This window comes from Paroedura picta, chromosome 2 (genome assembly GCF_049243985.1).
Source record: "Paroedura picta isolate Pp20150507F chromosome 2, Ppicta_v3.0, whole genome shotgun sequence".
In the NCBI taxonomy this organism is placed as follows: Eukaryota; Metazoa; Chordata; class Lepidosauria; order Squamata; family Gekkonidae; genus Paroedura; species Paroedura picta.
In genome coordinates this window covers 36,497,198-36,524,226 of record NC_135370.1, presented here as the reverse complement: position 1 = coordinate 36,524,226, position 27,029 = coordinate 36,497,198, and the positions used below count along the sequence as shown (strand labels likewise).

The 27,029-nt window shown below is 45.3% G+C and overlaps 1 protein-coding gene across 3 annotated transcripts in view; it reads left to right on the top strand.

Annotated features, from left to right (window-relative positions):
* Positions 1-27,029, top strand: part of GAD1 (glutamate decarboxylase 1) — a 68,033-nt gene that overhangs the window by 23,916 nt on the left and 17,088 nt on the right. For all 3 annotated transcript variants that reach the window (XM_077319741.1, XM_077319742.1, XM_077319743.1), the window contains 7 exons: positions 7,259-7,349; positions 19,736-19,848; positions 20,730-20,845; positions 22,685-22,764; positions 22,944-22,998; positions 24,685-24,801; positions 25,082-25,146. In XM_077319741.1, coding sequence (XP_077175856.1) covers positions 7,259-7,349; positions 19,736-19,848; positions 20,730-20,845; positions 22,685-22,764; positions 22,944-22,998; positions 24,685-24,801; positions 25,082-25,146 — 637 coding nt within the window. The remainder of the gene's footprint in view (positions 1-7,258; positions 7,350-19,735; positions 19,849-20,729; positions 20,846-22,684; positions 22,765-22,943; positions 22,999-24,684; positions 24,802-25,081; positions 25,147-27,029) is intronic.

Genomic DNA, 27,029 nt, shown 5'->3' with positions numbered 1-27,029 from the left:
ATACCCTGTCTTTCTCCTCATTGGGGACCCAAAGTGATTTGTGTCATCTCCTTATTTTATCCTCACAACAATTCTTTCAGGCAGGTTAGGTGGAGAGTATGTAACTAGCCCACAATTGTCAACAAGCTTCCATGGAAGAGTAGGGATTTGAACCTGGGTCTCCCAACTCCTAATCTAATACTCTAATCTGGCCTTTCTCAACTATTCAACTGTTGAACATCCCCCCCCCCCCCGAAACATTCTTCAGGCTTTGAGAAACCCCAGAAGTGGGGTGATCATGCAAAATATGGTTGGGGAGCATACGCTGGGAGCATATGTTGGGGAGCATATGTGTACACGCCCACCTGTGGCCCCTCCCCTTCTCACCCCCTCCATACCAATGTTTGGCCATTCTGGGAGGGGGGAGCAGCTTGATATGACCGTATATGGTCATATTATCTGATAAATGCTTAACAAATTTTAAAAAATATAAAAAATGAATTAACTTCCACCCATTTGGGAAACCCTTCATGAAACCCTGGTCTAACCATACTGGCTCCCTTTCCTTTCCTACAAGAGTCGGGAGTCCCATATTTTAGACTGGACAAATTATACTTTAAGAAACAACTTTCAAGTTTTAAAAACAACTGCTCAAAGTTCTTTCTCTGGAGTCCTGCTTAGAAAAGAACAAAGCGGATGACACCGATCAAGACTGGTGAAAGGGAAAAGGTGGACATGTAATGGTGAAAAGTGCTGTCACGTTGCAGCCAACCCTGTAGGGTTCTCCAAAAATGAACCAAAGTAACCCTAGACTTCTGTGGTAGTCTCCAGTCTAAGTACTATCCAGGGCTGAACCTGCCTAGCTTCTGTGAACTGAGTCTCTGACAAGAGCAGGCTATCTAGCTCAGGCCAGAAGTTACAACATTTTGAAGGCCTTGGTCTCCTAAGGCAGTGGTCCCCAACCTTTTTATCACCGGGGACCACTCACCGGGGACCACTCAACGCCTTTTACTGAGGCCCGGTGGGGGGGTAGTTTACTCCTCTACTCTCAACCACTGCCCTAACGCTCTCTGATCGCTATGGTAATGTTTAAACATCCCTTCAAAATAAGATACAGACACGCCACAACAATGAACATAATGAACATTTTATTTTCATGGAAATTTTAACTCATGACAATGACAAATCAATGGGAACCCTGAGCTTGTTTCTCTGCAACGAGATAGTCCCATCTGGGAGTGATGGGAGACAATGACACCCGAAGTGTGTTTGTAAAGGGCCGGGGGGGATGAAGTAAAGGGCCGGGGGGGGGAGAAGGCGTCCTTCGGGGCCCACCTCCAATTAGTCGAAGGACCACATGTGGTCCGCGGTCCACAGGTTGGGGATTGCTATCCTAAGGGGACCTCAGAGTAACAGAAGATGATATTGGGGGCATAGCAATTGGAATAAAACCAGCTATATACAGCTGTGTCCCTCCCAAATTGCTTTGGACCCTGCCCCAGGAAGTATTCTTTTCTGATATATTATTATTAAACTGTGTCACAGCATCCAAACACAGCCACATGGCAGGGAGTTATTATGTGGCTGTGTTTGGATGATGTAACACAGTTTAATAATGTAACAGGATTAACTTTTGCTTATATATTCTTGCTGTTATGATGGTCAGTTCTTAGTCTGCCGAAGAGTGCTTGCACTCGAAAGCTCACGCCTTAAAGGTGGTCTTAAAGGTGCTACTGGACTCTGATTTTATAGTGTATAGCCATGCTCCCCCAAACTTTTTATCACCGGGGACCGGTCAACACTTGACAATTTTACTGAGGCCCTGGGGGGGGGCAGTCTTTTGCCGAGGGATGTCGCCACCGCCACCTCAGCCCCTGCTCCACTTGCTTTCCCGCCGGCGCCCCTGACTTCCTGCCGCCCTCTGGGGGGCGCTGCCAGCAGCAGCTGTGCAGTGCCACACCAAGGGGGAGTCCCAGCCATGGCGGCTGCTGGAGAGCACCAAAGGTGAGCAGGCGGCAGAGTGGCAGGGCAGCCCCCGAGGCAGGAGCCAGGAAGGAGGACGAGGAGGAGCCACGGCCCGGTAGCGACTGATCCACGGACTGGTACTGGTCTCCAGACCAGGGTTTGGGGACCACTGGTGTATAGGATTAGTATCCTTTTAAATTTAGAATTTCTTGTCTGATTGACAGGTGTGAGAGACATTAACAGTGAAGCAAGTTGTATCTGCTGAAAATCTGTTTTCCACTGAAAAATATCACAATTAAACTTAGGTTTTTATAAAGGCCCTTCTGAGTACATATCAAGCATAAGGTGAGTCCTAATAAGACCTGACAGTGTTCTTTTCGGTTGCTGGCCACTGAACTTCACCAGTTTTATGCACTGTGTCAGAACAAACCATTAGACCATCAGAAGGACATTTCGTGAACTGCCCTGAACCTTCGGAGAATGACGGGTTATAAATAAATATTATTACTCTATGCCAGGAGTAGTCAAACTGTGGCTCTCCAGATGTTCATGGACTACAATTACCATGAGCCCCTGCGGCATCATGTAGTTAATGGATATTTGGAGAGCCATAGTTTGGCTACCCCTGCATGGTATTGCACCCCTCACCAATGTACAAGTCAAGATTCTCAGCTGAGTCAACAATGAAGCTGTTTCGGTTTTATTTTTCATGATAACCAAGCAACAGGCTGTATCTTATGGCCATTCATGTCATCTGACATCATGTCATCTGACATTGAGTTTCTCAGGGTCTCCTCTCCTAAACTCATTCTGTCTCTCCTCTTCCCTCCTGGCCTGGCATCCCACCAGCCAGAGAGTTGTTTTTTTGTCTCAATCTACAGTTTAAAAGCCATTGATCCTTGGTATCATCACATCATCATATATTCTAAGACCTAAGTTGGTTAAATCTGAGTATACTTAAATCAGGTGACTACAGCCATGAACAGACAATACAGATCTTTCTACAAACCTGCAAAACATCCCAGTGTTGCAAAAATTTCTGAAATCTAATAAAATGCATTGGGAGTTTAAAAACAAACAACCAAAGTAATGAGAGGAGTGACTGTATCTTTAAAAAGGAATCCCTCAGTGGCAGTTGCTAGGCAACCACAGCATTCTAGGCTTGATTTATCTCTGTAGCCCTCAGGGGGAGGAGCCAGGAGCCTTTCCAGGTTGTTATGGCCTTTGAGAGAGGATTTATTGGGGCTGGGGCTGGCAGCTACCACTGTGTGACCTGATGCTAGCACACTTCATGAGTCCCCTAGGCCTGGCTGCTTATTACCGTTCAACAGCAACCACCCTATGAAAGCTGGTGTAGTGTAGCTTCAGAGTAGGGGCTACAGGAGATCTGGGTTGAAATCACCAGTCTGCCATGGAAGCTCACTAGGTGATTGTGGGACCATAGAAAATAGACTTAGTAAAATCTTTCTAATAGGCATTCACACAGATACCGGAAGGTGTCATAGCACCGTTAGCTGCAAGCCAGAGAGACAAGTCTGCCTGAATTCCATATGAAAGATAATTCAAACAAAGAAGAGGCCCCAATAAGTATGAAATGTTACTGATTTGGGAATGTACCAAGAGGCCGTCCTTAGGAGATTCTAGCACCTGTAAGGGAGATAACCCAGCCCATAAACTGGCCCAGAACAACTGCTCTGAGAGTTTGGGCAATCTAGTGGTATAAAAAGTTACCTAATGAAGATGCAGGAACCCATGGAAATGTGTGAATTGTAAAGTAACAAGAAAGGAATGTTATTTAACACTGCTGTCAGCTGTGCTGAGAAGATCTATGTTTTCCGGGTCTTCCTATATTTGCAAATATATATTTTGATTTTTGCTCTGCCTGAGCCTCTTGCCTGATCATTGGAGTATAGTGTTTTCTTGATGTTGTGCTTTGGATCTCACAAGAGCTCTTTTGTGATGTTGTGCCAGGCAGATACTTTCTGCCTAATCTACTCCACAGAGTTGTTGTGAGGATCAAAAAGAGGAGAATAGTGTAAGCTGCTTTGATCCTCACTGTGGAAAAGCGGGGTATAAATGAAATGAATAAATATAGCTGAAGATGGAAGGAAGATAAAAAGTAGATTGGTGAGTGACTGAGAAGGACAGAAAGGCAAAGAAGGGAGGAAGGATATTGTGGTTACCAGGAATGCAGAAAAGTGGAAATAGTGCAGGGAAGTTTGGTGTCCCCTAGGGCAGGGGTAGTCAATCTGTGGTCCTCCAGATGCCCATGGACTACAATTCCCAGCAAATGCTGGCAGGGGCTCATGGGAATTGTACTCCATGGACATCTGGAGGACCACAGGTTGACTACCCCTGCCCTAGGGGAAGTTTGGTGCCCCCTGTAAGTCCTTGTGGGCTCCCTACAACACAAGTAGGCCTGACCGAGTGGCCAGCACCACACAACTGGGCCATTGTTTTCCCAGTTAGAGGCTGCTGGGAAGGAGGAGGGAAAGCTCAAGATAAAGTTGGGTTGGCTATTGTGAGAGAAGGAAGAGGGTAGAGGCTATGGGGACTTTAAGGAAAGGGAAAGAAGAAACAGTGGGGAAGGGGAAATTAGTTGTCCCCCACAAGACCTTGTGAGTTCCCATTTGTATATTCTAATGACCAAGTCAGCCAAATTAAAGGATACTTGAAGCCAGTGACTGAAGCCATGAATGGGCAAAGAGGAAAAAAAAGGAAAAGAATCCTGAGGTTCACAAAAAATAAATCTGAAATCAATTAAAAAAACCCGAAACGATAGAAAAGATGCCTGTAGTTTTTTTTTTAATGGAAGGCCGCAGTGGCAGTTGCTAGGCAACCACAGCTTTTCAGACTTGATTTCTGCCAGTAAAAGTCAAGGGGAGAAGGCTGTTTTCATCTTTGAGGAGGGCCTCATCAGGGCCAGGCTAGCAGCGGTCACTGCAAGACTTGATACCACCACACCTGCATGAATCGCCAGGGCCTGGCTGCTTGATACTGTTCTGCAGCAGCCCCTGGGGGAAAGCCAGTGTGGTAAGAGCTTCAGAGCAAGATGGAAGTCCCAGGTTTGAATTCACACTCTGCTGTAGAAACTTACCTAGTGACTTAGGGCCAGACTCATAGATGGAGTGTAAAATACCTCACAGAATTGTTGGGAGCATGAGAAGGAGGATAGGAGAATGGCCCCCACTGTAGAAAAAAATGGGCTTAAATGAAGTAAATAAATAACAAATATAAGCAAAGGTGGTAGGCAGATAGGGCTGCCAAGTCTGGATTGGAAATACCTGTAGACTTTGGGGTGGAGCCAGGGGTGGGCGGGATTCGGGGCAGGGGGGGGCCCTGCAGAGTACAGTTCTATGGAGTCCACCCTCCAAAACTGCTATTTTCTCCAGGGGAACTGATTTCTTTGGTCTGGAGATGTCCTGTAAAACCAGGGGGTCCCCAGGTCGCCGGATGTAGGGGTTGTTAGGAGGGACAGGGAAAGTAATGTAAGGTGAGGAGAGGGATATAGGGGAAAGCCCACCACACCACTGTTCCCTACAGCAGGGGTAGTCAACCTGTAGTCCTCCAGATGTTCATGGATTACAATTCCCATGAGCCCCTGCCAGCATTTGCTGGCAGGGGCTCATGGGAATTGTAGTCCATGGACATCTGGAGGACCACAGTTGACTACCCCTGCCCTACAATATTGTCTTAGTTCTATCAGAGTTCTCAGCTCTTCTGGGAGCTCATTCCACCAGGTCGGGGCCAGGACAGAAAAGGCCCTACCCTTGGTTGAGGCCAGGCATACTTCTTTTGGGATATGGATCAGTAATGTATTCCTATTGGATGGAAGATCTTAAGGTCCTTTGGGGATATAATCAGCCAAGTGGTCCTTCTCAGAGCCATGGAGGCTGGGGGCTACATGGGGCTCATCATGGCAGCTGCAACTGGAGATGGGGCAGGAGCTGTGATACCACAAGGAATCCCTCCCCCCTTAGCAGAAGCTGCTACCAGCCAATGGCAGTAAGGGGGGTGGGGGTTAAAACTAAGAAAAGGAAGGAAGCCACCATGAGTATTGCAGAGTATTGCAATATTATAAGAGTGAAAGTGTTGTCCCATCCGTATATAGCTAAATCTGCTGATCCTTCTAGAAACTTGGAGGGACACTATAAGTTTGTGGAAAAAATCTGAAACCAACAAAATTGTGCAGACAATGCTCTTCCCTCCTCCCCGGCTTCCTCCTCCTCCTCTCTCAGTGGGCCTGGTTGAGGGGAGGAGCTGTGCTAAGCAGCAGCAATGGGAGGAAGCCTCAGTGGGCCCCCTGTTGTGGGCAGTGATGGAGGGGTGTGTGTGAAAGAAGCTGCATTAGGCCCTGCAGTGGTGGGGGGTAACCGGGAGCTGCAGCAGGCCGAGACAGGGTAGAAGAAGGCTACGAGAGGGAAGGCATCCCCCTCCCCAAGTATCATGAGTCCCCACTAGGATGCCAGCTCTGGGGTGGGAAAAACCTGGAGGTTTTGTTGGTGGAGATGAGAGTGGGTGGGATTTGGGGGAGGGAGGGACTTCAGAGGAGTTTAATGCTAAGGCAAAGCAGCCATTATCTTCAGGGGAATGGATCTTTTGTCGCCTGGAGGTGAGCTATAAAACTGAGGACTCCCACTTGGGGACTGGCATCCTTAGCCCCACTTGTACAATAACAACAAGTAATGCCATTACCAATTTGAAGGTAATACAATAGACCTTGGAAAACCAGATTGTTTGGACCTGGATGAAAGAGCACGAAAGTTGGTATTGCCACGGGCCATGCCTGGCCCATGCTAAGCTTAGATGTTTCTCCCATCCAGGAGTTGAACTGGCCTCCAGAGGCCTCCTGTAGCTTCCTGTCCTCCCAACCTGCAGCTCTCCCTTCTCTTTCTCTTCAGAGAGTCTTTGTAGTGCTAATGCTCTTACCTTGGTTCTTCTTAGAATGCTGAACAGTCTTGTTTCAGCTCTTGCACCTGAGTGTGAGAAGGACTGGCTGTCCCATGTTTTCACAACGTACTGGGATCAAACACGTTGACTGTGGGAAAGATAAATTGGCGCCCAAATCTGGGCTCAAGGGGTTGGGGCACAGAGAGGGTTCAAGGGGTTGGGGGACATCAGGTTGTGTTTCTATTGTTCCTTGTCTTCAACAATGCCTAACTGTGATGCCAAGTTCCCGTAGACGCTGCCTTGCCCTAATAAAGACTACCTCAGGTTTCCCCAATGCCTGGGATTCCTGCTTGTTTGTCGCAGAGGGTCTGATTTGGGACGGTTTGTCGCAGAGGGTCATGACAGATATCTTTCATTATTCTAGGCCACCCTCGCTTTTTCAACCAGCTTTCTGCAGGACTAGATATCATTGGCTTGGCGGGGGAATGGTTGACATCTACTGCTAATACGAACATGTAAGTACTCTCCTATTTTTCTCTCCGGCAGTCCTATCTACACACCGGGAGTCAAATTACCGCTTCTTGACTATGATTTCACTCCCTCGCCTACCGAAGTTATAGGCCGATCTTCCAGTTGTATTCAGTAATACTGAGCAATAACCATTCCAATTTGAAGGTAGTGTTTTATGCAACAGCTCTCTATAGTATAACTAGGGGCAAAGCCTGTTGCATTCAGAAATACAACAGGTGGTAGATTGGGGGGGTTGTGTGTGTGGAAGAACTCTGTGTATGGCCTCTCCCTACCCCCAGGATCTAGAAAGGCTGGAGGCCCTTCCCCCGGGAAGGAAACTCACCAGCAGGGGCAGCTTTCACACAGCAGGAATCTGCAGCCTTGGAGGGAAGTGGAAGGAGGAGGGGGTGGTCAGGGGTGGGGGATGGAAGGCGATTGGTTGGCTGCTGGACAAACAGGCAAGCCACTTGGAGGAGGAGGTATTCAGGGATGGGACAGCTGCCCTGAGTGGGTGTTAAGCGCTGAGTGGCACTTAAGCCATGAGACCAGCTCCTCCTCCAAGGCCTTACCAGAAATATATTATGTGGAACAGATATTAAAAAGGATTACTTTGCGGCTCACAGTCAAACCTTGACTAGAGTTATAGCCTTCTAAGGCCAGTCTCTTCTTAGGTCTGCACATTCAGTCTATGATTACTGGGATTTTTTAACGTGAGCCACTATATAAATGCTCATGTTGATAATGCTTATTTCTTTAAGTGAGTTTTAAAAATTATCTCTGGTACGTCTCAAAATCTAAGGAGATATAAATGTCTTTTAAAACACAGCCTCAAAACATTCAGAGTGCCCTTGGGGGAGGGGAGATGCTCTCTACACATCTTCTCTGGCTTCTGAACTTTGTATTTGTATAGTCCACGGGTTTAGTTGAGTGCCAGAGCTCTGAGGCACACATGGTGCGCTTCCACCAGTAAGAACTTCCCCATTCACACATGCGTGAATATTTCTTTGAGGCACCCCACAATTGCAGGGTGTTTGTATGAGTGTCACATAACGATATAAAAGGCACGTGTTTGAGAACAGTGAAGTCCGTGAACAGTGAGAACAGTGAAGTGATATCAGTATCATGGAAGAACCAGGCATTGCCTACCAGACTAAATTTTGTTCAGACTAACCTGTTGTAAGTATCCTGCCTTCCCAGCAGTACTTAATGTACGCCATTGTTCTAGAGCACAGATTGAAAATCTCTGCTTTCCATGCCAACTTGTCTGTTATAGAATCTATATATTATTAGCCACCCATGACCACCATCCTTGGATACTTAAATCCATAGATCAGGGCTATGTGCCTGCTAAAGATATTTTTCTGTGCACTCGGGGCACTTATTAGGTATGCAGACAAATCTAGAAATTAAAAAAACAAGCACGAGTTGTAGAAATGTGCAGGACCAATTCATGTGCGTCGTTCTAGCATCTTCAGGCTCTGTTGAATTTCCTGCGTCTGTGAGTTCCAGTGGTCTGAATACAGCGCAAGTTGAATGAGGTTTATTGAGCACTAGCTAAGCTTTTCCCATCGCTGCCACATGTAGACAAAATCCCTGTGAACTGACCCTTGCATTTGGTAAAGTCTGAAGTCATTTTCTAAAATGTGCACAGGCACCAGGCAACAACATTTTGGGGAAAAGCAGTGTTCAGTGACTGTAATGGCTGCTGAAAACCAGAAAGGGGCTCTCGAAACCAGACCTACTTTTCTCTAAATGTAAATTTTTTTTTGAAAGAGCCATGTTGTATACAAAAAATAAACAAAGAATGCAGTAGATTTGTTTATCCAAACTTAGTTCACTTCCCCCCTCCCTTCTTTCTTTCTTTGGGAGTTGAGATCTGCACTCTGCAGCCTGAAGGGAAATTCAGCTTTGGTGGGTGAATAGATATGGTTACTAATGTGTTCAGGCTGCAACTGCATTTAGGCTACGGTCGAGCAAGCAGATGAGAACATTAAAGGAACATGGCCATGCTATTCCATGTATATAATATAAGGAGGCCTGAGAACTAATATGCAAAGGGAGAACCACCAGAGGACAAAATCCACTAGAAATATTTATTTATTTGACACGGCTGTTTTTCTTTTCTACACAAAGGAACCCAAATTAGCTTGTTGAACTTTTCCAAAACAAACACAAAGGCGGTCCTCATTTGCTGGTTTGATCATAGTAGGCTTCTGCTGCAAACTAAGAGAAATTTGCATAAAGGACTTGCACCTGCAGGCAGAGGAGCAAACAAAGTCAACCCAGATCAGGGATAGTCAAACTGCGGCCCTCCAGATGTCCATGGACTACAATTCCCAGGAGCCCCCTGCCAGCGAATGCATAGCATGTACTACAGGCCTTGCACTTCCAGAGGCCCCACACCAGGGGGAGTCAAACTGCGGCCCTCCAGGTGTCCATGGACTACAATTCCCAGGAGCCCCTGCCAGCATTCGCTGGCAGGGGCTCCTGGGAATTGTAGTCCATGGACATCTGGAGGGCCGCAGTTTGACTACCCCTGACTCAGATCATATCCCATTACTGAACCTTTCCCAACTTCCTCCCTTGTTGGCCAAATAGAAGATTGCCCCCAGTTTATGGAAGAACTGGTAGAATCTTTGAAGAGATTGTCCCCAATGGGGAGGAGGAAAACAACCCTCAGTACCCACCTTCAGTTCTCTTCATGACTTTTTAGAATAGCCCAGCTCACACACTTAGAATAAGAACTAATATGATTCAGCCTGTTATGAAACCCATTCTTGGTTGGCATATACATGCACAGCTGTGTGTATAAGTGCATTCTTTATAGCTAGAGGTTAATTTCTGTCAGTCTTTGCAAATGTTCAGCTCTTTCAGTCTATGGTATTGGTTCAGGTCCAGCAAGATCAGGGCTGGATTGATGGATTTGATTTTAATCACCTGTTTTCAAACAAACAATTTGGAAGAAACTCACCACTGGAACTGATTAAGAATCATAAAATGGGGAAATACATATGATGGCCATTTCTGCATCGAGGGATAAAATGTGAGTGGTTTCCTGCTTGCAAACACGGGATGGTATATCTTGCGTTTGCAGCCCTCCTCACGGGGAGACCCCTCTCATGTCTTCTCTCTGCCCTGTCGTGACTTTTTGCCTCCTGATGAGGCAGTTTTCTGGTCATATCCGCATGATGTGGGCCCCTCTACATGATGTCGCCAACATCTCAAGGCTGTCCGATAGCCGGGTCACGATTTGGCCATTTTTAACACGTGTTTTTGGGAATCCAGAAAACTGGATTTACCACTCTAAATCATATAGGGGTCTGAGCACCTCGTTGAAAGCCAGTCATTAGCCCCAAATGTCCTTTTGGGCCTCAGTTACCATGTCCAGGGTCTCAGCGATCCACCCAGACAGAAATAAACTGCAAAAGAACATGAATTCCAAAAGGGGGAGTGTGCTGTATTGTTCTGGCGTTTCTCCATAGCAACGGAGCAGCGTTGATTTCTACTAAAAATACATCTTTGTTGTGGCATTGCTGCATAGCAATGTGGATGTTCCTTCTTTTTAAAAAATAATTAATTTTGGTGCTGTGGGGGAGAAAAATTAAGTCAGGAGAGAACTGCTGTGCTGTGATTGATGGCTTGCTGTGATTGGTGGCTTGCTGTGATTGACAAGCCAAGGAGTGGAAGGAGGTTTGTGCTGCTTTCTCTTGCAACCTCCTCAGGAGGCAAAAAGCTGCAATGGGGCAGAAGGAAAATGGAAGAGGGGTCTCCCCACGAGGAGGGCTGCAAACGCGAGATTTACCATCCCGAGTTTGTAAGCAGGAAGTTTTACTCCTCCGTGCAGAAATGGCTTCTGGATTCCTGAAATCATGAGTTAAAAATGGCCAAATCGCAACCTGGCTACTGGACAGCCTTGGGAAGTTGACAATGTCATGTGGAGGAGGCTGTATATGTTGCCAACATGCGAAGGCTGTCCAGGAACATTTTCCTCATGCAGAAATGGCTAATGTATTACCGTCACACTTGAAAAACAGCATGAAGTGAAATCAGATTCCAGTTGGATTGATATGTCACCAGTACAAGACTTCATAATTTATGATATACCATTGTTGTAGAAAAGGTTAACGAAACAAGTTCAAGGTGATTGCTTTCCAACAAAAATGACCACTCTCTTTGCCTCTTCCCTTGAACCACCTGCAATGGGATGGAAAACAAGGGTGAGAAAATGCTTGAGGCGGTTTTAAATTGCATATTGATTTGCATGTGTTTTGGAATGTGTGACATGGTAGGAGTTAAAAATACTAATCAGCTATCAAAGGCAGGTTTTTATTCCAGAATGATCTAGATATAATGTTGGAATATTGGGAAAAGGAGGTATAATGTGTAACATTTGAAAAACAGGTTCTCAGTGGCTAAGGCTGGCTTTATCAATCAGGGTCTCGTGATAACCTGGGATTTCTTGATGACCCTGGAGGGTTTCCTGAATGGGTGGGAGTTAATTAATTTTAAATAAAAAAAACATTTATCCAGTGATATGAATATATATGGTCATGTCAACCCGCCCCTTCCCCAAATGCCCAGTGATGGACCTGGAAGGGGTGGGAAGGGGCGTGTACACAGCCATGCTTCCTAACCATATCCTGCATGATCGTGCCACTTCTGGGATTTCTCAAGGCCTCAAGAATGTTTCAGGGGTTTCTCAATGGTAAAAAAAAAGGTGACATCACTTCCTGGTATCTTGAAGCTTGAAAAATACCTCAGTGGTATCCCCATAGTCAAAAGATTGAAAAAGGCTGTTTTAATCAGTCAGTCATACAAGTTTGAAATGACTAATTCTGCTCAAATTAGGTTTAACAACTCTGAACTGAAAAATAACTAAAAATTGGGGGTAGAGGCTGGAGAAGGCATGGTTTGGGAAGGAGAAGGACCTCTACATCAGTGGTCCCCAACCTTTTTATCACCGGGGACCGGTCGACGTTTAACAATTTTACTGAGGCCCGGGGGGGGGTCTTTTGCCGAGGGACGTCACTACTGCTGCCTGAGCCCCTGCTCCACTTGCTTTCCTGCCGGCGCCCCTTTCTTCCCGCCGCCCGCTGGGGGGCACTGCCGGCAGCAGCTGTGCAGTGCCACGTCAAGGGGAAGCCCCAGCCATGGCGGACATTGGAGAGCACCAAAGGTGAGCCGGCGGCAGAGTGGCAGGGCAGCCCCTGAGGCAGCAGCTGGGGAGGAGGATGAGGAGGAGCCGCGGCCCGGTACCGACTGATCCATGGACCCGGACCGGTCCCCGGACCGGAGGTTGGGGACCACTGCTCTGCATGCTATAAGGCCATAGAGTCTACCTTCCAAATCAGCCTTTTTAAATTTGGGAACTGATTTTTATAATCTGGAGCTCAGTTGTAATCCCAGGAGATCTCCAGGCTCTACCTGAAGGCTGGAAACCCTAGCACAAAGGCTTCTGAAGATGATGAGTGACATAGCAGAGAGAGAGAGAGAGAGAAACACACAACACAAGAAAAATGCCTTTCTCAGGGAAAATGCCTTTTCTACCCCATATTGTTTGCAAATGCTTGTAAATTTAAAAAAAAAATCTGTGCCCACTTTCTTAATATAGATATGCCCTTAGTCAAAAGATTTTTATTTATCTAATCAAACATTTCAACTCTACTAAACAGAAAACTAGAAGTAAAGAAATCACAGGAGGCAGGTATTAAAAAAATAGTAGTTCAGAAAATCAATATAGAAAACCTTAAAATAACAACATGGCTCTCATTGGTTTTAGGGAGCCAATGTTCCATGCATCATCAAAATAGCAATGAAGAAATAATTACCTTTATGGCCAGCCAGCAAACTCGATCTGTCCTCCAAAGTAATTCATCTCTCCCCCCCCCCCCACCCAGGAATATTGTTTAAAGGTTTGCCATTATTTTTCTTACACAGCTTTGGGATTTCAGAAAGAGATACTCCAAAGAGAGGAAGTAAGGAAATATAACAACCATGTTGTTATATCACTGGGTCATTATAGCAGTGAACAGACATGACTGAGCCCAAGTTATCCTTTTCCAAGTCGTACTGGTTTTTCCAGGAAAGTCAAGCACTTGTTGAAATTTTTCCCATTTAAATTAATCCAATTTTTAAGTGTTTCACTTCAGGGGGACTGTGCGCAGTATTAATTTTGGGTGCAGTATGACTGTTAAATTCAATAAGTGTTTTGCAGTTCGTGTCAAAAATATGAATTGCAAAATACATCTGGGTGTGATAAATGACCTATATTGCTGGGATGTAAACTTGCTCCAAAATTCATTAATATTGTACTTTAAAAAAAGATTTGCATTTATATATTTGCACAACTCTAGCATTAATCCTTGTACCACTATTGTCAATGGTCTCCTTAAACTGATTGTGGGAAAGATGGTAGAATAGGGTTGCCAAACTCTAGATGGTGATTGGAGATCCCCTGGGGTTACAACTGATCACTGGGCAACAGAGGTCAGGTCCCCTTTAGAAATGGCTGCTTTGGAAGGCAAGCATGGCATTATATGCCATTGGTCCCTCCCTGCCCTCCTCAGGTTGCACTCCTCAAATCTCCAGATATTTCCCATTAGTGAGCCTCTGTCTTTATTGGACCACATACATTACTTTGAATTAGTTCTAGATCAGGGGTAGTCAACCTGTGGTCCTCCAGATGTCCATGGACTACAATTCCCATGAGCCCCTGCCAGCAAATGCTGGCAGGGGCTCATGGGAATTGTAGTCCATGGACATCTGGAGAACCACAGGTTGACTACCCCTGTTCTAGAGGGTGCTGTGACTGACTTGTCTCATGTTTCTTCCAAGGGTGGTTGCTTGAAATTCTGCTTTTAAATTGATTTTTGAAGGCACCCTTTTGCTTAAAAGCATTGCAGTCCCTTTGGAAGTGGCCCCTTTCCCCACACAAGTAGCTAATCTCCTTGCTTTTGCTACTTGTATTCAAAGCTACCTGTTCAATATTTCCTTCAGTTCTCTTATTGCACTCCTCAAATTATTTATGCTTGTAAGTCTCTTCAAGCTGATTTATTACTTCAGTGAGAGACAGTTTGCCTTTTGCTTCAATTTATGCTGTAGCTCTTATATATATATATATATATTTGCAAACTAATTAAAAGCAGCATATCCAAATGCAGGCTTTCTCAACCGGGATTTCAAATGGCTGGGCCTGGAGTGGGTGGGAAGGGGAGAGGCCCTGAATGGGCATGTACACAGTTATGCTTCCCAACCATATTCTGTATGATCACACTACTTCTGGGGTTTCTCCAAGCCCAAAGAATCTTTCAGGGATTCCTCAATGGTAAAAAAGTTGAGAAAAACTGAGTTAAATTAAGTACTTTGTCTAAATGGTCACACAAATTCACTTTTCCTGGCATTTCAATGCTAAAGCATCACTTTTACAAATAGAGTTGGCTTTTCAGAGATGAATTAGAATCATAGAATCAAAGAGTTAGAAGGGGCCGTACAGGCCATCTAGTCCCACCCCCTGCTCAACGCAGGATCAGCCCTAAGCATCCTAAAGCATCCAAGAATAGTGTGTATCCAACCTTTGCTTGAAGACTGCCAGTGAGGGGGAGCTCACCACCTCCTTAGGCAGCCTATTCCACTGCTGAACTACTCTGACTGTGAAAACTTTTTCCTGATATCTAGCCTATATCGTTGTACTTGTAGTTTAAACCCATTACTGCGCATCCTTTCCTCTGCAGCCAATTAATATACAGCCATTCTATTTCTGTCCAAATTGCTTTGTTGTCTGCATTTGAATCCCTGTCAGTCTGATGAGAGCTCCTCCTGCCTTCTTGTTATCAGATTACCACGGTCCTTGTCTTTCCTGCTGCTCAACTCCTGATTGGGGCTCTCCAATGGCGTGCCACAATCCCATCTCTAAAGGTGTTTTCGTATTGACTTTAAGAATTGTGTCTGCAGTCTTGCAGCTCCACAGTATTTCTTTGATTTCTCACAAAAGTTGGGCTTCTAAGACACAGACTCACAGGAGGTCAGGATACACTACATTTTCTGAACCCTGAAAAATTGTGATATTCTTCCACAGGAGAGGAGGGGATTTGCGGAAACCCAATGCGTCTGGTCACAATTCACACTGGCTTCCCTCTTATTTTCCCTGCCCAAGATGTCTCATCATGCTTCCATGGACAAGCAAGCCACGCCCTCATTCTCTGGCTCCTGTCTGCCCTCCCCTCCCCTCCCTCAGCAGCTTCACAGTTCAGCCTCTTTGGGTCCTCACCATCTCCCGCCCGCCTGACTTTCAAACCAGGGAATGCAAAAGTTTGTAAATTGAGTAAGGGGAGGAGGTGACAAGCGCCGACGACTTCGATATTGCTCAGTGTATGAATGGCTCTAGTTGAAGCCAGCTGGCAGAGGCAGCAGCATCCATCCAGCGAGTCAATGCTGCTCAGACCTGTTGGCTGCTTCCCAGAGTCACTCAGCTCCCTTGCAAACCCATTGCAGGGATCTCTTTTCATGGGGGGCGGTGAAGCATGGGATGGGGGCAATAAAAGGGGGGGAGGGGGTTTAAGGGCATGCAAAAAAGGAAGAGTTTTTCTGCATTAGCAGTTGCAGTTGCTTTGAGTCGTTGCTGGACTTTTCTGCATGCAGCAGCCCCCTCTCCTCCACACACCCCTCCCATGTCTCTGGCGGCCGAGGATCCTTCATGCGTTATTGCGCACGTGTCAGGAAAAAGGGGGAAGGGGCAGAACCGGCCGCCTGCCTGTGCCCCCCCCCAAAAGCATGGTGGGTGGGGCTGGGCAACAGCGCCACGTTAAATGTAAACAGAATGATGTGAAACCAACGCTCTCTGTATGCCATTCGGGAGGACTAATGCGGAGAGCAAAGGAGCAAATTTGCTGTCAAATTCCAGAGACCTTTACAAAGGAGTGGGGAATCAAACACAGTCCCACTCTTAATCATCACGCCACACGGGCTCTCTGATTATACTGAGTCTAGGAACTAGACTTCGATTTCCTTCTGTTTCCAGCACGAGTTCCTCTCACCATTATATGATGCTGAATCGAAGCTTTGCAGTGCAACTTTTAACAAAGGGACAGCTCCCCATGTGGTATTGTCTATGCCAATAGCTGTTCCGCCTTAGACTCAGTCTCCAAATGGGACCTCTCCCTTTGCATTGACATTTTTAGTGCACAGAGTACGTGACTCAATAGACGGATGCAGTGTTTCGGGCCTGCATTGGAATGGATAAAGCAATGGACTGCTTTCTCGTTATCTGTAATTGGTAATGAGAAAATCATCCTTTTTAATTACTCTTGACAGGTATCGATTGTATGGCATTGTATAATGAGTTGCCCTTGGAGGCTATATGTAGAATAAATAATTGCACTGGGATGGGGCTGCAGCCTCCAGTTCAATATTTCTAATTATCTTTGTGAATGCTTACTACTTTGATGTTTACTACTTTCACGACTGTAGTTCTGGCAATCCTGTGTGTGCAAATATGAATCTAGCACACTCTCTTCCCCTGAGTTATGGCCCCTAGTCTTCCGTTTTTTGGCACTGACCAGCAATGTGGTTATAATTATTATAACTAGGGGCCATAACTCAGGGGTAGGGCATCTGCTTTGCATTCATAAAGTCCCTCAGGTCATTATTATTATTGTTGTTATTATTGTTATTGTTATTGTTGTTGTTATTATTATTGTTGTTGTTGTTGTTATTGTTGTTGTTGTTGTTATTATTATTATTATTATTATTATTATTATTATTATTATTATTATTATTATTATTATTATTATTATTATTATTGGATTTATTCTTTGCCACTCTCGGCAAGTCGTCTCGTGCCGGGTTACTCAGTAAATAAACCCACATAAGAACACTAACATCCCCATTAAAATTATGAACCCCAGTTTATGAGAACCGCTGCCTATTAGAATAAATAATATTAACCTTGATTGTCTACTAAGGAAACTTTTGAGGTCCTGCTAAGCAGAAGAAGTAGAGCTGGGGGGGGAGGGGCTTGCCCAGCTTTTCACTACCCAAAGGAGTCCCAAACATCTTTCACTTCCTTCCTCCACAACAGACAGCCTGTGAGGAGGTAGGTAGGGTTGAGAGAGCTCTAAGAGAACTGCTCTGCAAGAACAGCTCTAATGGAATTGTGGAGTAGGGAATCAATCCCGGTTCTCCAGATTAGAGTCTACTGCTTCTTAACCACTACACCACACTGGCTCTCTAATAGTGTGAACTCAGGATGAGATGATTAGAAAGAAAAATCTATGGAAAAACCAGCCAAAGGATATGCCTGCTGGGCTGTTTTTCAAGCGATTTATCTAGCTTACTGGTGGGTTTGATAGTTGATGTGACACAATGTCTGAGAGGCTGAACTATAAATGGAGAAGTTCCAAAATCAAAAGCCATTCTCTCTCTGCCCAGTTGCAATACAGGGCTAATATGCCAACTAGGCATGTGCGTTCTTGTTTGGATCGTCCGAAAAGTACCCAAATCAATGTTGATTTGGACACTTTTTGGATTAATACGGTCCGAGTTGACCTTCCCCTGAAATTAAACCGCCCGAATCAGCCTTGACCGAATCGGCGAACCATGATTCAGGCATGATTTGGCCCTGTGGAGATTGGCCAGTTTAAAGGGACTAAAGAATTTTCCTTTCCCTCTGTTCCCTGGTTCGGGGGGAGCAGGGATCTGAGGCTGCGGGAGCCTCTCCTCAAAAGCACCTCCTACTTTCAAAAAGATTAGACCAGGGGGCTCAATTCCACGGGCATCCAAAGAGGGGGCTCCCATCTGCCCTTCATTATTTCCAGAGGCCAAACAACTAACCTATTGCACTGTTGCCTGAATTATTTTTGTATCACACTGGTAGAATTGTAATATTATACACCAATTTACAATCTTGTTCAGTTGTTACGATTGTCTTTATGTTACTTTAAATCAGGGGTCCTCAACCTCCGGTCCGCAGCCCGGTACCGGGCCGCACAGGCCATAGTACCGGGCCGCCAGCGGCCGCGCCTGCCTCCCCTCCCCTGCAGCAAGGGGGAAGGAAAGAGGTACGCGCAGCCGCCGGCACGCCGGCGACGCAAACACGCACTCGCAGAGCTGTCGCGTGTGTGCGTTTGCGCCACCTGCTGGCAAAAACGTACATGCGCGGCAACTCTGTGCATGTGCGTTAGCGCCACCTCGTGGTGAAAACGTGCATGCGCGTTTACGCGCAGCTGCGGCGGTCGGGCCGCTGGCTCTCCCCCAACTCCAGAGATGGTCCCCGACCACAAGAAGGTTGGGGACCACTACTTTAAATGACTATTTTGCACTTTTGGAAGCATTATTTACTATAGTTTCAGAGGCCCGATTGCACAGCTCTCTTCTTTCCTAGACTCCTGAAATTAAAACTCACACACTGGCCATAGACATCAGTTTCCTGGGATTACAGCTGAATTCCAGGCTGTAGAGATCTTTTCACCTGGAGAAAATGGCTGCTTTGGAGGGTGGAATGGAAGGGATTATATCTCACTGAGGCCCTACCCCTCCCAAAGCTCCGCCCTAGGGTTGAGCGCTTTGGTGCAGTGCCACAGTGCAGTGAGGAGGATGGCGGTGAAGCACCAGCTGGAAGCTGCATGCAAGCGCAGAGCTCTGTGCCTGCGTGAGGCCGCTGGCTGGCGCACTGCCCCTCCTCTCTGCAGTGCTGGCCTCCTATGCACCACCTTGCGCTCTCTGCTCTGCTGGCGTCCTATGCACCGCCTTGGGCTTCGGTGGTCACCGAGGCAGCCGAACCATGCTGAAGCCCTCAACCCTACTCCACCTTCCCGAGTCTTCACTTCCAAAATCATCACGCTTCCCAACCCAAAGTTGACAAGCCTAGCTACGTACGTTTTCAGTGAGCAAGCAGTGATTTTGGCAGCCTAAAATCCCTTGCCCCTGAGAATAATGACATTTTCTCCACATGCGTTCACAGCCACCGTTTTCCCAATTTGCTGCTGCTTTGCCACTATTCCCCCAGGTTGCTTTATAGTCCATCAGAGATCAGTTAAGGAAAACAGCAATATCTCAGTTCTATGTAGCCAATCCCATTTAGCTCTATGATGACATTCCTAATGGGGAGTACTGCTTTCTGGAGTCATCGTGCTGAATTTGTCCCCTGCAGAAGCATGGGGCAGGGAGGAAATCACTGCTATTCACCATCTTGAAAAGACTTTGTTAGACTCCAAGGCAAGGTTTCATGCTTGCTTGGGCAGCCAGGTCTGACCTTCTCTTTCCTGTTGTCCCCTAAAATAGACTATTGTTACCAATCTGGTGGATTCAAAAGCTGTGCTATCAAACTATAAGCCATCTCACATTTATCATCATTGATAATGTTTCTTCTTTTGTAAACGCATATGCATTTGTCCAGGTTCACATATGAAATTGCACCTGTGTTTGTCCTCATGGAACAAATAACACTCAGAAAAATGAGGGAGATTATTGGATGGTCGAATAAAGATGGAGATGGCATCTTCTCACCTGGTAGGTTCCATTCTTGATATTTTGCCCCAGATGCTAAACTGTAGGGAGTGCTTATTAAAGTGTGTATTAAGAAGAGAAGTGTTATGCATTGGTTGCTCTTAAATTACCCACAAAGCCTTTTAAAAATACTCTGTGTAATTTTGATTTTATTACCACTGATGAGCTATCTTTTGAGAAAGTTTGTATACCATTCCTGATGTCTTTGAGGCATGGCAGAAAAGCTTCCAGTTTATTCTGGAGCATCCTTTGAAAAGTCGCTGTGTTAACAGGAGAAAACGGGAGATCCTTTGAGAAACCAGAATTTTTTATCTTGTTGGAGTCAGAGAACCATATGGAGAGTTCTAGCTATCAAATGTATTTTACTAATGACCCTTATGCCCTATCATCAAAGATGCTCCTGAGGTTCAAGGGAATAGAGTGTGATACCTCAGACAAGGCAGCAATGGAAAACCAGCAGAAATTTAACATTTAATGTTGTTTTCATTATTTTAATATGTATAATTTTAATTAATGGCTTGTAGAATTGCCTTTAATTTTTATTAGAGAGTTTTATAGGGATTTATCATATCAAATGTGTAATCCACCCTGAGCTTTTGAAGACGAAGCGAAATAGAAATCCCACAATAAATAAAAATCAATCACGAGCTTCCATCTGCGCAGAAGGATCCAGCCCTTGCTTTAAAAACATGTCGTCTGATGGATCCCTGTTATAAATTCTCACATGCTTGATTCAAATGTTCGCTGCAGATTTCACAAAAGATGCTTGTCTACCTTTGTTCAGGTAGAACAGAGGTTCAAGCATCTTCGTTTTTAAACTTGGACCGTTTTTTTCTCTCTCACTTTTCACCCGCCCCCCATAATTATCCTGTATTCTGTTACAGGTGGTGCCATATCCAATATGTATAGCATCATGGCTGCCCGCTACAAGTATTTCCCAGAAGTCAAAACGAAAGGCATGGCTGCAGTGCCCAAACTGGTTCTTTTCACCTCAGAACACGTGAGCTCAATTGCCTCATGTGAGGCTGATTAATTATAATTTCTCTAATTACTGGGGAGGGCGTAGGACACTGCTTTTCCATCTCCATCAGCCCAGCCAAGATGAGACGTACCAGTCTCATTTCATTCCTTCCATCCCAAATTTCAGCTTTGGTGAGTCTGCAGCTGTCACAGGAAATTTACCTCAAAATGAGCCATTAATTGCTGGCAGATTTCCATCTTTTACATGGCTGTCAGAGAATCATTATGATATCACCATGAAATGTTCTGCAAGAGAGAGAAAGCAGTCTGTTTTTGAAGAGAAGTCCTCAGACTAAGCAACTTTGGCTCGCGAAGAGAGTAGGGCAGGGGTAGTCAGACTGCGGCCCTCCAGATGTTCATGGCCTACAATTCCCATGAGCCCCTGCCCCTGACTACCCCTGATGTTTTTTCTTAGCAGTTTGTCAAGCAGAAAAGATTAGACCAGGGGTGGTCAAACTGCGGCCCTCCAGATATCCATGAACTACAATTCCCATGAGCCCCTGCCAGCATTTGCTGGCAGGGGCTCATGGGAATTGTAGCGCATAGACATTTGGAGGACCGCAGTTTGACTACCCCAGGAGTAGGGCCTTCTATCTAGGAGGTTAGAGCTCTTTAGAGGTGGAAACAGACCACCTTCTCTGCCATTAATAGCTAACTTGGGGGACAGTGTGCATGAAATGGCTGCCACATGGAGATGGCATTAAAATCTTCCGTGTGGCAGAAGTGCCGGTTTCAATGTACGCAGTAACTGGCCACCTGGATTTCAGGACTGTCTCCGTCTGAGCACACATCAACCCATTTGAGGTTTTAGCATGGGTTGGGGAGGAAGGAAGCAAAAAGATGCCCTCTGGGTGGGGCATGCAGCAAGGTACTTAGCAGAATTTAAAGCTCGTTTTTTAATATATTTTTTTAAAAATAAGCTAACAAAAAAATAATACATTTTCAAAAACATTTTATGTTGGCTTCTTTTAGTGCCTTATAATAGTTGCAGCAATAGTGGGGGGCACTCCTAAGGCCACGGGGCCTGGGGAGCTGCCCAGTGATGCCTGTGTCTACTCGGTTGGGATCATATTTCAGGATCAGAGTCACACAGAGCTGGAAGAGACCACAAAAGGCCATCCAATTCAGCCCCCTCCCCTTCTCAGGTTCTTAAAAACGACATACTCCTGACAGGTGCTCCTCCAATCTCCTCCAGACTCCATCACCCTCCGAAGCAGCATATTTGATCTACAAACAGCCCTCACCGCCACAAAATGCTTTCTAAAGCTGATCAAGGTGTTCTGACCGAGCGGTAATATCAGGGCTCTCTCAGCCTCACCTTCCTCAAGGGGTGTCTGTTGTGGGGAGAGGAAAGGGAAGGCGACTGTAAGCCGCTTTAAGATTCCTTCAGGTAGAGAAAAGCGGCATATAAGAACCAACTCTTCTTCTAATTGGAACCTCCTTTCCCATAATTTCAATCCATTGCTCCTTGTCCTCCTCTCTAAAACTGCAGTAAACAAGTTGGCCTCCTCTTCAACATGTCTACCGTTTACATTACTGCTCAGTCAGAACAGCTTTATCAGTGCTGTGGCGAGCCCAAGGTCACCCAGCTGGCTGCATGTGGGGGAGTGCAGAATCGAACCCGGCTCGCCAGATTAGAAACCACTGCCCTTAACCACCACACCAAGCTGGCTTGATGATCACCTTTTCAGTAGGCAGCATTTGCATATGGCCGGGAGTGATCCCTCTGCTGGCAGCTGTTTGTACTACACAAAGAAATATGTGTTAGTTTCATATATTTTTGTGAGTAGCTATGTTTTTGTCACTGTTCTTATTGCAGAGTCACTATTCCATGAAAAAAGCTGGATCTGCCCTTGGCTTTGGAACCGAAAATGTGATTTTGGTAAAGTGTAATGAAAGGTAGGTTGTTGGATGTTATTCACATGGTCTTGTAATAACCGTGCCGGTATTAAGATGCTAACGGCCAGTCGATGAGATTAATTTAATTTAATTCAGCTCTTTGTTGTCGTTGTTGTTGTTGTTTACTCATATTATTATTTTTTTTTAACTTCATGGATTTTGCTTCACTTTGATTACAGGGGCAAAATAATACCAAGCGATTTGGAATCCAAAATTCTGGAAGCTAAACAAAAGGTAATTCTTGTTGCTGTTAAGTAATATATTTTGTACTTAGATATTTAGATTGAAAGGAATAAGCCACATCTGCCTGGGAACTATTGCCTGATGGAAACAGGATTATCTGCGCTCGATTATCTTGGTCTTCACCAGCAAAAACCTTGTCTCACACTGTCCTTGATGTCCCACAGCTCCCTCTGGCTTTTCTTCATCTCAGACCAAGATCCCCGGTCTATATTTTTAGAGCGTCACCTCATAAGGGTGGGCCACATTCATCAAGGTTTGGATGAAGGCTTGCTAACAACCACTGAATAGATCCACAGTGTGAACTTTTAAAACTTGTACTACCACCTGTGCCCTGATCTGCATAACTCATGCGAACCTGATTTAATCAGATCTCGGAAGCTAAGCAGGGTCAACCCTGCGTAGTATTTGGATGGGAGACCCCTCCAAGGAATACCGGGGTAGTGGTGCAGAGGTAGGAAATGACAAATCACTTCAGAACGTCTTTTGCCTTGAAAATCCTACGCCAGCCTTTCTCAACTTTTTTACCATTGAGGAACCCCTGAAACCTTCTTCAGGCTTTGAGAAACCCCAGAAGTGGCATGATGGTGCTGAATGCAGATGGGAAGCACAGCTGTGCACACGCCCACCCAGGGCCCCTCCCCTCCCCACCCCTTCCAGGCCCATCATTGGCCATTTGGGGAGGGGGGGTCGACATGACTACCTATGGTTATATCACATGATAAATTCATACATTTTAAAAATCAATATCAAATTAATTAGCTTGCACCCATTTGGGAAACCTATGCAGGACCATCAAGAAACCCTAGGGTTCCACAGAACCCTGGTTAAGAAAGCCTGCCATTCACCGTCACCATAAGTCAGCTGTGACTCGACCGGTGCCTTCCAACACCACCAGTATTGCCCATAGTGCTAAGCAAAAATGATATCTTGAATGTGTTATTATTTGTCTCACAAGTGCAAAAGGTGTCCATGGAACAAATCCCTTCCTATGATGCCCTCTTATATTTCATAGAATCATAGAATAATAGAGTTGGAAGGGACCTCATGGGTCATCTAATCCAACCCCTGTACTATGCAGGACATAGAGCAGTGGTTGGACATAGAACAGTGATTTGTTGGACATAGAGCGGTAGTTCTCAGCCTGGGGGTTGGGACCTTTTTGGGGTTGAACGACCCTTTCACAGGGGTTTTGGCAGGGCAAGCAGCTTGGCTGGGGTGGCACCATCCACACAACAGCCTTGCAGGGTAGATCGAGATAGAGTGTTCATCTGTCTGGAGTAGCTGAAAAGAGCGAGATCAGCATGGTGGGACAAGAGGCAGAAATGAACTGAGAAACACGGGGGGAGGAACTATATACCATCATGAACAATGGATCTTTAAGCCATTGGTCACTTTCGGTTTAATTTCTGTGAAATAACCCTTGCATAATTTTATGGTTGGGGGTCACCACAACATGAGGGACTGTATTAAAGGGAAGGTTGAGAACCACTGACACAGAAGATGTCCTTCTGGTGGGTTTTCAGAAGGACCAAGGAAAAAGAACGTGATGGTTAACACACACAAATAAAAGAACCCTGGGAAACCAGTGGCAATTCCAAGTAGCTTCAATTCCACTTTTAGCAGCTAAATTTGACACTTGTATATATTGACAAACCTCCTCCCCTGTTTACCTTGCAGGGATACGTTCCCCTTTATGTGAATGCAACTGCTGGCACGACGGTTTACGGGGCTTTTGATCCAATTCAGGAGATTGCAGACATCTGCGAAAAATACAACCTTTGGCTCCACGTAGATGTGAGTAACGTAAGAAACTATGTTATTGACAGAAAGGGAGAGCTTCATCGGTATTGATCTAAAGCAGGGGTAGTCAAACTGCGGCCCTCCAGATATCCATGGACTACAATTCCCAGAAGCATTCGCTGGCAGGGGGCTTCTGGGAATTGTAGTCCATGGACATCTGGAGGGCCGCAGTTTGACTACCCCTGATCTAAAGACTCTGCATATGTATCAGTTTTCATGCAAAGTTCAATGAAGACATCTTGAAGATGTTAAATTTTTCTTCCACCCCTTTCAGGCCGCCTGGGGAGGCGGATTGCTCATGTCCAGAAGGCATCGTCATAAACTGAATGGAATAGAAAGGTGCGTTGTTCTTTGTATCGGTATTTAAATTCTTCACTAAGCTTTTGAAACTGAATGCCAAAACATTTCACCATGATCACGCATAGTGGTTACAGTGCTGGACTAGGAAGGGCTGTGGCTCAGTGGAAGAGCCTCTGCTTTTGCAAACAAAAGGTCGCAGGTTCAATCCCCGGCATCTCCAGCCAAAAGGATCAGGTGGTAGGTCATGTGAAAGGCCTCCACCTGAGATGCCAGAGAGCTACTGCCAATCTGAATGGATGATATGACCTTTGATGAACTGATGGTCTGAATCAATATAAGGCATCCTTATATTGTGCTGTGTTCATGTGGGACCAGTCACATACTTTGTCAGCCTAGCCTACCTCGCAGGGTTATTGTGAGGATAAAACGAAGGAGAACAGAATGACATAAACTGTGTTGGGTCCCCATTGAGGAAAAAGCTGGGGTATGAATTAAGTAAAAAAAAAAATCCGAATAACAGAAGTGAGGTGAAAACATTACTGCTTATTCATATGGAAGAGAAGTACTTGTAATACACATTTTGCATTACAAATCTGATCAAAGCCCAAGCTGCATAAGACCTCATGTGTAAAAATGTCCCAAGACTCAAAGGGTGCAATTCTTTGCATACTTTCCTAGGAGTAAGTCCTAGTCAATAAAATGGTACTGACTTAAGAGTAGACCTGCTTTGCCACGGAAGTTGTAGGGACTGACACAACCACTGTTGTGAAATGTCAAGCAAAAATGTAAGATCCAACAGCCACGAGAATCACCTAACAAAAGCTGATGTAATCGGCTACGATTGGAACAAGACTCTTATGAGATCAAAGAGGTCTGGATTTGATTTTATTAAATCAAATAAGGTCCAGACTTATTATCATTTTCAGCTACTACTCAGTAGCTCTTTCCTTAAATGAAGACATATATAATATGACAACAACTGATCCAAGTTATTGAAAAATAAGGTACACATGATTTATGTATATTTCTTTATTAATATTAACAACTCAAAATGGCAGGAGTGGGGAAAAACCCGATTGCATGCATTTCCGCATTTGGCAACCCTGAATTAGACCCCGTTAATCCCTGCTTTAGAAAATGAAAACTAGTTTTCTGGGGCTTCCTTTGCTGTGGGTCAGGAGGGGGAGATTGGGTCTGTACCTAAAGAACAGAATTTCAGTGTGGAGACGGACAAAAAACTCGACCCTTTAAAAGTGCAAATCTGAACAATATCCTAGTGCAGAAACAGTTGGGGTAGAATGACTTTCTGGATATCTTCAGACTATTACGTGGGCCTTCTCATAGCGGTCCTTATATTTGAAGACGTTCAATCACAAGTCGGTTTCCTTCTTGACTCCAGATTTACTTGTTGCTTGCTGGAGCCTTCTCTCTCGAGAGAACATGTAAATTGCTTGTCTATCCATCCATCCATCATCTGGCATTTGTGTAATGTAGCCAGGAGATCCTAAGATTGTCTGGCTGCCAGACAAGAGAGGTGGTTTGCCATTGGTGTCCCCCATGTCACCACCCAGGTATTCATTGGAGGTCGCCCCTCCAGCTGCTAGTCAGGGCTGACCCTGCTTACCTTACAATATCTGGTGGGATCGGGCTTGCCTGGGCTATCCAGATTGGGTATGTGAATTGTTCTCTCAAGGAAATAACAGGTGTGACCATATGTTAGCACCAGCCTTTCAGTCAAATCCCAAAATGAAATGTCAGCTGAACAGCCCATCCACTTGAAATTCTTTGAAGGACTGGAAATTGCCATGCTGCTGTTCTTGTTCTGGTTGCTCCCAGAAAGGAAGTTATCATACTGGCTAATCAGCATAGTTCTGACAGTAATTAATTGACATGAGTGATACAGTTATATCAGCTCATCTGCG